The sequence below is a fragment of the Zea mays genome, chromosome 4 (assembly GCF_902167145.1).
Source record: "Zea mays cultivar B73 chromosome 4, Zm-B73-REFERENCE-NAM-5.0, whole genome shotgun sequence".
Classification (NCBI taxonomy): Eukaryota; Viridiplantae; Streptophyta; class Magnoliopsida; order Poales; family Poaceae; genus Zea; species Zea mays.
In genome coordinates, this window is record NC_050099.1 from 216,780,526 (window position 1) to 216,791,688 (window position 11,163).

The 11,163-nt window shown below is 42.4% G+C and overlaps 1 protein-coding gene across 1 annotated transcript; it reads right to left on the reverse strand.

Annotated features, from left to right (window-relative positions):
- Positions 1 to 659: 659 nt before the first annotated feature.
- Positions 660 to 3,052, reverse strand: LOC100281010 (tubulin alpha-6 chain). Its single transcript, NM_001153929.2, has 3 exons — positions 2,434 to 3,052; positions 1,373 to 1,480; positions 660 to 1,036 (listed from the first exon to the last, which is right to left on the reverse strand). The coding sequence occupies exons 1-3, from the start codon at positions 2,797 to 2,799 to the stop codon at positions 914 to 916; spliced, it is 597 nt and encodes a 198-aa protein (NP_001147401.1). The 5' UTR covers positions 2,800 to 3,052; the 3' UTR covers positions 660 to 913.
- Positions 3,053 to 11,163: the final 8,111 nt, after the last annotated feature.

The following is an 11,163-nucleotide window of genomic DNA, read 5'->3' on the forward strand; positions in this document are numbered from 1 at the left end:
GTTGAAAGGGCCTTCTCAACGATGAAGGTTATCAAGACTGAGTTGCGCAATAAGATGTCTGATGGTTGGTTAAATGATTTAATGGTTTGCTATATTGAGAGAGACATATTCAAAGGATTCGATCTTCAAAAAATTAAAAAGGCATTTCAAAAGAAGAAAGATAGACAAATGCAATTGCCTCAGTCTCCTAGACGTAACTAGGTATATCTCTTAGTTACTCTTGTTTTGTTTTAAATACTTTATCGCAATGTCCTTATTTATATTTGTTTTGATGTTAAATACTTTAAATTACTGCTTTATTTGTTTTTTGTGAACTAGAACCTATATACGTATATATTTGTACATATAGTTATGTACAAAATCCGCCATACCTCAAATTTTGTGCGTCCTCCGCCACTGACTCAAGTGTTGTACTCAAATGTGATATGCACCTATATCAAAGTAATAATGGCTAGTTTCTAAGAAACTAGCCATTGAGAAAGCAGAGGATATGTCCGGTGCAGAGACATGTCCATCTTAAAATTAATGAAGTCTAATTCACCTTATTATTTTGGGGTATCTTAGGAGGTGTTTAGTTTCTAGAGACTATTTTTTAGTCCCTCAATTTTATTCTATTTTAGTCTAAATACGAAAACTAAAATAGAGTTCTAATTTTCGTATTTGACAATTTAGAGACTAAAATGGAATAAAATGTAGGACTAAAATTTAGCCCTAGAAACCAAACACCTTAACTGTTTCAGATCTGAAATCGATGGATGGAATACTACGTGCTAAAACTTCTGATTAAGTGATTATAACACTCTATGGTTATAGTTGCATTTACAACTATACGTCTAGTAAAAAAGATAAGTTTTGGGCTATGTATGACTATTTCTTGTAATCAATTATGCACTGGTTCTTGCACTGTTCATGTTCAGAACACATCTGGGGAGGGCCGGCTGAGCCTCTCGTCCTCCAGTAGCTCGTATGGATCAATGTACGGTGGCGGCGACACCGGCGTCTTGCTTGCATCGTGTACAAAACTCGGTCCAAAGTACTGCAACGAGGAACCAGGTCAATGCGTAAACCTCATCAGTAAAAAAAAAATCAGCTAGATACAGCTACTCTCCATATTCCAGATGTCAGCGCGATTTCGATTTCCGTATTTTCCAACATAGTCAAACCCAGTTGCCATTGCAACTGTACCATTCAGTGTACAGAACTACGGATTCATATCCATTTTAACTGAGTTTGTTCAACTATGCTAGAACATGTAATCAGATTAGCAGCCAGGTAATGGACGCAATGCAAGCAGCGAGTGGATTAAGAGCATAGCACATATGGGCCCTGAACACACGTTAGCAAATGAGAGGAGAGATTAGCCTGGGCTTACCACGTATAAAACAGCGAAAAGGGAGACGGTGACAAGAATCAGGGGCCCAAACGCCAGAAAGAAGGTGCTGCCAAGTGATAGCAGTAACTTCGCCCGAGGAACAAGACCCTGTGAGAAGAGATAAACAATTACAAGGGAAAGACAAGCCACTGATTATTTTATCATCATATTGTTACTGATCTGATAGCCGGAACTAAACAAAAATTCTTCAGTAAAAAAATGGTAAGGTGAAGACAGAACAACGGCTGTTGATTATCTGATTTATCATATAGTATTGCTGAGTAGATAGTTGGCACAGGGGATTATTCTTCTGAACACAACTGTTTAACAAATAATAAACATGTGCATGGGCATGTGTTCAACTATTAACACAGAACTGAGCAAAAGTTGTACTAATGAGGCCCCAGTAATCCTGACAATGCTCTAACACACACCATAATGACAATTTACTTACCAAAAAGGATAAGAGCACTGCTAAGGAAATTGACAAATTTTCCCTACAATCCAGAGCGACCTTGACGAGGAAGTATCAATAGAATCACACAAAGAAGCCTAGTTTGCCTCTGAGGGTGTTTGAATACACTAGAGCTAATAATTAGTTGGCTAAAAAAATTGCTACTAGAATCAGCTAGCTGACTATTACCTAGTTTACTTAAAAATAGCTAATAATTGAAATATTAGATAGGATGTTTAGATGCCTCCAGCTAAACTATTAGCTCTAGTGCATTCAAACACCACCTCGCCCCTTTGACAACAGTGCATCTCTGCCTACTAGCACCAGTATGACAGAACAACAATCACCACTACTTCCTTTCCTTGATTAGTGATTAGTTAAAAGTTTGGGCAGATCAGGCACAGATTATGCCAAGCCGCTCACGTTTCAGTTTTTCAGTTCAATTACTAGTACAACACCGTATCCCATTCGTGCCTCGTTCAACTTTGTCCATGGACACTTCCTTGCCGTGCTATAGAAGATCGAGAATTTCCACCTCAGGAAAGGCCAACTTTGTCCATGGGGCGCGCGCGAGAGAGAGAGAAAGCGGGGGGCGGGGCAAGCGCACCTCGAGGCCCTCGCTGTTGAGCGCCATGGAGCGCTCCCGCTGGCCGTCCGCCGCGGCGCCGCGCTCGAACTCGGTGGCCGCCACCCCGCGCTTGGCCCCGGCCTCCGGCGCCCCCTCCTCGGCCTCCTTGCTAGCGCCCGCGGGCGCGGCGGCCCCCGGCGCCATCCCACGCCGCCGGAGCTCCCTGGCGAAGAGCGACTCGGGCGCCTCGGCCTCCCCCTCCTCCTTCTTCATCCCTCCGTCCCCGCCGGCGCGGCACCTCACGCGGAGGCGCAGCCGCGCGGGCGGCCACAGCGACGGGGACGCGGCGGAGGAAGAGGCCGACGGCGGGCGGATGGCGGCGAGGCGGATCACGGTCATGGCCATCGCGGCGCGGGGCTGGGCTGGGTCGTCGCGTCGAGGCGTTGTTTGGCGGGGGAGAGGCCAAGTCGGACCGGGCTCGCTTGGCGGCAGCTGTGGGGATCTGGCCGTCGGGTCGGGGGACGACGCGCAATGGAGGGCCGGGATCCCGCGGAAAGCTCGTGCGGCTGGGGACGGAGGAAGTTGTGGCGTGTAGAGTAAGAGGAGTGCGGCCGGCGGGAGCACGGGAGGCGGTGGGCGGGACACGTGTACAGCTGGCCCTCAGGGAGCTCGAGAGTTTCCGTAAAACAAAAAAAAATCTGAAGCGTGCACGCCAGCCAGCCAGCAGGTGTGGCCATTCGTGTTAGGTGTCGTCGAAGCTTGTGCCGAGAAAGGAAACCGTGCACGACCCCGACACTTCCTTGTGCATGTCAGCATGTAGCAGGGTGCAGCAACGTTGGCTGCTTGCTCTCGTCTCCATTCTCAACCCGGCAACGACATGCAGCATCTTCTCTACGAGACGCAATCTCTTGGTACGAGCTGTAAATTAGTGCTGGAAATTGGGGCCAACTAGTCCGGCTCCGCCCACATCTATTATGCTTCAAGTTAAATAGGGTTAAATAGATACGAGATAAAAAGCCACATAGCTTTTTGAGTCCGGTCATGTCAGTCCAAATAGTAAAAACATTAGTCTAGTTCGATTCAAAAGCATGTCATACCTTCGTCGTATCGTGTCAGCTAAAATCTGGTCCACATATAAAGTCCAATATTACAACAATATAAAGTCTATAATTTACTAAAATTAAAAAAACTAAACACAGTGAACTTTTTCGTGTTGGACCGGCCTAACATGCTAAAAATTTAGGGATGACCCAGCACTGTCTTTGTGTCATGCTAGCCCTGCAATGTAACTTCATGTTGCACCATGTTTTGAGCTTCTAATTTTATGTCGTGTCCGTGTTGACCTAGAAAGACCGGTCAATATTTCTAGCATTAGTACAAATCATGCACCTTCTTGTGAAGCCTAATTAGGGAACATCTAGCTAATGATGGCAACGGAGAATCTTTTATCGGAGAATGACTCCTTATCTATATAGGGATGAAGCAAGATTATATTTAGAGAGTGCAAATGCGCCCCATAAAAATACAAATTTTATACGTTTAGTTAAAATTTCACTATATATGCACCCCTAGAAAAATTTATTTTGCACCTGCAAAGACCCTCCTTAAATTTGCTATAACTTCGCCATTGTATTCATGTTCTTGTGGGAGAGAAAAACTTTGTGTTTCCATTCCCGCAAATGCTCATGGCAGAGCTTTTTCTCTCTCTCCGTCAGTGTCACTGTTTGGAATTTATCCTCATCGGGAATCCTTCACCATTAGGAGCAATATTTAGATGTAAATTAAATTGATTATATCAAATCAATATAAAATTAAACAAAAATTATAATATACATCTACTTTAGAGTTCAATTTGCTATCTTACAATATGCTATGTTAAAAGGGAAATGTGCCCTTTGACCATTTCTAAGTGTTTTGGTGATTAAGTGCCCAGCACATCATCTTGAACTGTCATGCTTCCTGAAAGTATGAGCACATGTATAAAGAAAGGTAAATTGAGAGACATATGAGTACATTGCAAATCCTATTGAAATGGAGAAACAAAGGTATGAATCTAGCACTTAGTAAATTGTTTTTGTTGCTAACTATGTTCATCTAAGTGCTAGGAAACTTCTCAAGTCAAGACAAACTAGAATGGAGAAGTTTGGCTAAGTTTGACCAAACTTGCACCAGACTGGGGTGCACCGGACAGTGTCCGGTGCCTAGGCTAGCCAAGCCGGTGAATAGACTGCTCTCGGGAATTCGCCGAGGCGTCGCAGCGATAATTCACCGGACTGTCCGGTGTGCCAGCCGCATGCTTGGCCAACACTCGACCGCGCGATCAACGGCTGCCACGTCTACCGAGCCAATAGTCGCCAGGTCGCACCGGACTATCCGATGCGCCATCGGACTGTCCAGCGTGCCATGGGGCCAACGACTAGCAATGGTTGGCTTCGCCAAAGAAGGAAAGAAATCCTGCAATGTTCACTGTCCGGTGTGCACCGGACAGTCTGATGCACCCGCACGTAGAAGGCAATTAGGGAATTCCAAACCAAGAAGAAACGACTCTCTTGGTCCTTGGGGTTATAAAAGGACCCCATAGGCGCATGGAGAGAACACCTAAGCATCCGTTGAACATCCTACAACATCGAGACCTCGCGACCACGCTGCTGCTTCGCTAAGTAGAAATTTGAGCGTGTGTTTGAGCTGTAACTCTGTTGTGTTGTTTTTTGTGCTCTTTTCTTGACTCGTGTGCGTGTGTTGCTGTGATTTGGGTTCTTGTGTGTGTTGCTACTCCCCCTTTGCTCTTGTGTTTTGATCGAGATCAATTATGTAAGGCGTGAGAGACTCCAACTTGTGGAGATTTCTCACAAAGGGACTTGATATAAGGAAGAACAACGTGGGACTTAAGTTTGATCTTTGGATCACTTGAGAGGAGTTGAGTGCAACCCTTGACCGAAGGAGGTCACCACAACGTGGAGTAGGCATTGACCGAACCACGAGATAAAATTGCCATGTCTCTTGTGCATTTCTTTATTGCGATTGTTTTCTTCCAAAGAGTTCTCACATTTTCACTTGTGTTATTGTTCCTAAAATACATATCTCAAAGAAACAATCAAGTGAATAGTTCTCTTTTCTTCTCTACATCTATTCATCACAACTTGGTGTTGACTTCTACTAACATTTGTTATAAACCAAGTTTGTCTTGTTTAGAGTTAATTTTCGCAGGATCACCTATTCACCCCCCTCTAGGTGCTCTCAATTGGTATCAAAGCCGTTCTCTTCATCAAGGGACTAATCGCCTGAAGAGATGGATCCTAAGGGCAAGGGGATTGTGATCAACGACAAGGAGAAGGAGACCCTCAACGTTGACGAGCCGAAAGGTGACAAGTCCACCGACTCAGGCTCCAACAACAAGAGGAAGGATGTGAAGAAGAAGAGACACATCATGAAGATCATCTACTACGAAAGTGACGCCTCCTCTTCTTCACCAAAGGACGACGACGACGATTACTCTACAAAAAAGAAAACAGTTAATCAAAACTATTCTTGTGGCAGAATTTTAGTGTAATTTTAACATGTTAATAGACTAATTTAGATCAACAAAAGTTTGTGTGGCGGATACGTGTGGAATGGGGATAGGGGATGGTTCCCTATCCCGGTCCATGCAAATCCGACAGAACTAAATTTTCTCTGTTTTGATTCTCGTGGGAACTAAATTACTATCATAGATGTCCCCAAATAGAAGAATTCCTCATAGAGAATCGAGGATCAGGTCCATATTGCCATCTCTAACTCTAGTGAGCAAACTGACAAAAAATACCCTACAACAACTTAATTGGTTATTTAAATATAAGCATATTTTGTCTGAATTTCTCGTTAGCCAAATATAGAGAATGAAAATAGTTGTATAGCTTCCAAAAAATATAGAAAATGTTGGATAAAAAAAATATGTAGAAAATATATTAGCAAGTTGTTGATAAATTACGTCCTTTGGGGTTTATTAGTAATAACTCTGACGAGTCTTTGCATAAGTTTGCGAATTTTCTAGTTAAGTTGCAACAGAGTAAAAAGTTGTTGGAATTTAAGCAAAATGCACTTTCTAGGGCTTTAGAAAAAGAGGAGCGAGAGAGATCAGAAGAAGTGGAACTTGACAACTTTATCTTGAGTTCTTTTTTAATGATAGTATGGACGAGGTGATGGACATACAAAGTGAGCACATTGTGATGTCTCGTACTGACATGTCCAAGGTCACTGAGGGTTCCTTAGGTTCAAATCATACAAACTCATTTGTGTCTAAATGAAAGGGTTTTTTTGGAATTGTGATGGGTTTACAGACCGTATAAAACATAGATTTATTTTAGATTTAACGAAGGAGCAAAATCTATCCTTTATTGCTATTTCAGAAATTGTTAGGAGATCGTTTACTGAGCCTTTTCAAGGAATTTATGTGGAGGGAGATATTTTATTTGGCATATAAAAGAACCCTCAAGTCATTTAGGGGGTATTCTTATGGGTATTGATTTGGATATTTATGATATAGGAGCTATATATGAAGAAGGGGATTTCTACGTTAAGTTCATTTTGTGCAACAAAGTTGATTGCTTCAAATGGGCTTTATCGGTAGTATATGGTCCTCCTCAGATGACAGGAAAGAAGCTTTCTTGACAGAGCTAGTTCAAATGGTGAGTCATGAGACCTTGTTTCCTATAGTAATAGGTGGTGATTTTAATATTCTTAGAGGACCAAAGGACAAGAATAAAGACAATTTTGAAGTTAGATGGCCTTTTTTGTTTAATGCGGTAATTGATAGTTTAAATTACCTAAAAGAAATTGAGATGTCTGGTAGGCACTACACATGGGCTAACAAGTTACCTTATCCGACATATGAGAAGCCAGATCGTATCCTTGTAGCTACTGAATGGGATAATAAATATCCTTTATCTACGATAGTGGCTCTCAATAGGGATATCTCAAATCATACGCCTTTGTTGTTGAACACTGGAGAATCTAATGAATGTACAGTACCACATCCTTTCAAATTTGAATTTGGATGGTTAATTCATGACGATTTCTTAGATATGGTAAAGGCTATTTGGGCCTCTGTTACAGTGGGAAATACTCTGATGGAGAGATGGCAGGCCAAGATTAGACAGGTGAGACAATATCTTAGAGGTTCGGCTAAAAATTCTAGTGGGGCTTACAAAAAAGTGAAGAAAAAAATAATCTGAACAAGCTAGATTTTTTGGATAAAAAGGCGGAGGGGGTGGTCTGTCAGTTGAAGAAATTGATTTGAAATAATTCCTTAGAATAAGTTAGCCCAGATGCTACGAGAAGAAGAAATGAAATGGTATCAAAGAGCGAAAACTAAGGAACTTCATCTAGGCGATTCTAACACTAAATATTTCCATCTTGTTGCTAGTGGGAAACACATGAAGTCTAGGATTTATCAATTACGTGATGGAAACAACGTCATACATGGGGATGAGTCTTTGAGGAAGCATATAACGTCCTATTACAAAAGTTTGTTTGGTCCACCGGAGGAAATAGTGAGAGCACCTAGAGGGGGGGTGAATAGGTGATCCTATAAAAATAGTTCTACAAAAACAAACTTGGTCTAAAATGGATTAGTGAGATCAAAAACCAAGTTCGAATGAAGAGTGAGAGGTGACGACTTATTCACTTAATTGATCTCACAAGATGAGTATTAAACTTAGAGCAATATTGTAAGTGAAGTGAAGTGCTAGAAAGAATAGAATCACAGTAAAGTAAAGTAAACAAGTGACATGGCGATTTTTTATCCTTTGGTTCGGTCAAGCGTAAAATGCTTACCTACTTCAAGTTGTGGCGTCCCAATGGACGAGGGTGGCACTCAACCCCTCTCAAGTGATCCAATGATCAACTTGAGTACCACGGTTCTCTTTCTTATCTCAAGTTTTTCCCGTTGTGAGGAACCTCCACAATTTGGAGTCTCTCACGCCTTACACAATTGATCTAAAAAACACAAGAGAGAGGGGGAGTAGAGACACAATCAAAGCAACACACACACACAAGTCAAGAGAAGAGCACATGAGACAACGCAGCGGAGTTACAACTCAAACACATGCTCGAATCTCTCTCTAGCAAAGCAACCACGTGGTCGCAGTGCCTCGGTGTTGTAGTATGTTCAAGGGATGCTTGGTGTTGAGCTCCATGCGCCTAGGGGTCCCTTTTATAGCCCCAATGGACCTAGGAGCTCTTGGAGCTCCATTTGGAAGGCCCTGATTGCCTTCTGTCCGCGGGTGCGCCGGACTGTCCGGTGCACACCGGACAGTGAACAGTGCAACGACTACGGAATCCCTGATTGGCTAGTTTCTTATTCTGGGGGCACCGAACCGTCCGGTGGGTGGAACCGGACCGTCCGGTGCACCATGTGACCGTTGGCCCCCGGGCGATGTGGCCACTAGCCGTTGGCTAGCTGCCATACCGAACTGTCCAGCGCTCCGCGTGAACGATCTTGTGAATTATAGCCAACCTAGGCAGAAATTCCCGAGAGCAGACTAATCGGCGGACCTTGCACCGGACTGTCCGGTGCACACCGGACTATCCGGAGCTATTCAGAGCAGTCCACTTTCTCCTTTTCTTAATCTGAGTCTTTTGGCTTGACTTCATAAGGTCCCTTAGTACTCGAAATAATTGACTGAGTGTCTAGAGCTTACCTTTGTCACTTGGCACCATATAGATTTGTGTTTTGCCTTCTTCCAAGCTCAATTTGCTTTACGCACATATGGTCATTTCTCATGTAAGATGATGTTAGTCTAAACATAATATGTTGAGAATTTAATCACCAAAATAATATAGAAATGGCACAAAGGCACATTTCCCTTTCAATCTCCCCTTTTTGGTGATTTATGCCAACACATCAAAAGCAACTCAAAATGCACTAACATATCCACATGTGAGCCAAAACGTGCAAATTGATGTCAAACTTAAAACCAATTGAATTATCATAGGATTTGACATATTTGGATCATTTTGCCACCACTTGGTTTGTTTTTGCAAAACAAATTTATTTTCCTATCTCTATGTCAAAATACTTTGTTTTGGCAAATCAGAAAATATTTCACGACTGGTTTTGATCAAGAAAGCCAGAAACTCCCCCGTTTCCCATAATCAAATTTCTCCCCTATAAGAGAGAATTTTTGCAATAAGAAGGTTTTGATCAAAAAACCAAGTACGCTTACACTTAAATCTTTGAAAAAAATCACAAGTGGTAGCTGATCCTGTTGCTTTGGCCTTAATTTCTCCCCCCTTTGGCATTAAGCACCAAAACGGAAGAACTAGTGGCCTCAAACCCCATTGCCTTACAATAATTGCAAATAAAAACCAAGGGCAATGAGAGAACACAATAGTGACTTGGAACAAGATACATTAATGCAGTGGAAGCCTTTTATTTGTCCAAGTCCCATGTTTCCCTTTCAATCCACCTTTGAAACTATATCAAAATCACTCAAGCAAACATATTAGTCCCAAAGGGTCAAGTTGTAGCATATCCTCCCCCTAAATATATGCATCATTTGCACAAGGACTTGTGAGGTCTGGGGATGATATTTTAATTACAACTTGAGCACCAAACTAAGCAAGTAAAGACAATAATGCTTAAAGGAACATGATCAAAGGCATAAAGACACATGTATGCTATGGATCAATCCAAGTTCTGTGAATCTAAGACAGTTAGCTCACTACATAACCTGTAAAACCTTTTCTCATCTAAAGGCTTGGTGAAGATATCAGCTAGCTGGTTCTTGGTGCTAATATGGCAAACATCGATATCTCCCCTTTGCTGGTGGTCTCTCAAAAATTGATGCTAGATGTCTATGTGCTTAGTGCGGCTGTGCTCAACAGGATTATCCGACAAGCGAATTGCACTCTAATTATCACATTGGAGTGAGACTTTGCTCAGATTGTAGCCAAAGTCCTAGAGGGTTTGCCTCATCCAAAGTTGCGCGCAACACTGACATGTGCCAACATACTTGGCCTCAGCGGTGGATAGGGCAACAGATGTGTGTTTCTTTGAGCTCCAAGACACCAGGGATCTTCCCAAGAACTAACAAGTCCTTGATGTGTTCTCCCTATCAACCTTGCACCTTGCATAGTCAGAGTCTGAATATCCACTCAAGTCAAAGGTAGACCCTTTTGGATACCAAATCCTAAGGCAAGGCATATGAACTAAATATCGAAGAATCTTCTTACATCCATAAGGTGACATTCCTTGGGGTCAGATTGAAATCTAGCACACATGCATACGCTAAGCATTATATCTGGTCTACTAGCACAAAGATAATTCAAAGATCCTATCATAAACCGGTATGCCTTTTGATCAACAGACTTATCTCCCTTGTCGAGATCCAAGTGTTCGTCGATTCCCATGGGTGTCTTCGCAGGCATTGTGTCCTTCATCCCAAACTTTTTTAGCAAGTCTTGAGTGTACTTCGTTTTGGAGATGAACATCCCTTCCTTGAGTTGTTTCACTTGAAATCCAAGGAAGTAGGTCAACTCGCCCATCATCGACATCTCAATTTTTTGCATCATTACCCTGCTAAACTCCTCACAAGAATTTTGATTAGTAGAACCAAATATTATGTCATTGACATATATTTGGCATATAAATAAATCAACATTACAATTCTTAGTAAGAAGAGTAGGATCGGCTTTCCCGACCTTGAAAGCATTGGAAATAAGAAAATCTCTAAGGCATTCATACCATGCTCTTGGAGCTTGCTTAAGCCCATAGAGCATCTTAGAGAGCTT

What these genes read in the sequence shown, in the direction of transcription:
- LOC100281010 (NM_001153929.2), bottom strand. Translation starts at nt 2,799, where the DNA reads ATGGCCATGACCGTGATCCGCCTCGCCGCCATCCGCCCGCCGTCGGCC. An exon ending in TCAACAGCGAGGGCCTCGAG is followed by an intron (nt 1,481 to 2,433) that starts GTGCGCTTGCCC and finishes CTCTTCTCACAG; the next exon opens with GGTCTTGTTCCTCGGGCGAA. An exon ending in TTTTCGCTGTTTTATACGTG is followed by an intron (nt 1,037 to 1,372) that starts GTAAGCCCAGGC and finishes TCCTCGTTGCAG; the next exon opens with TACTTTGGACCGAGTTTTGT.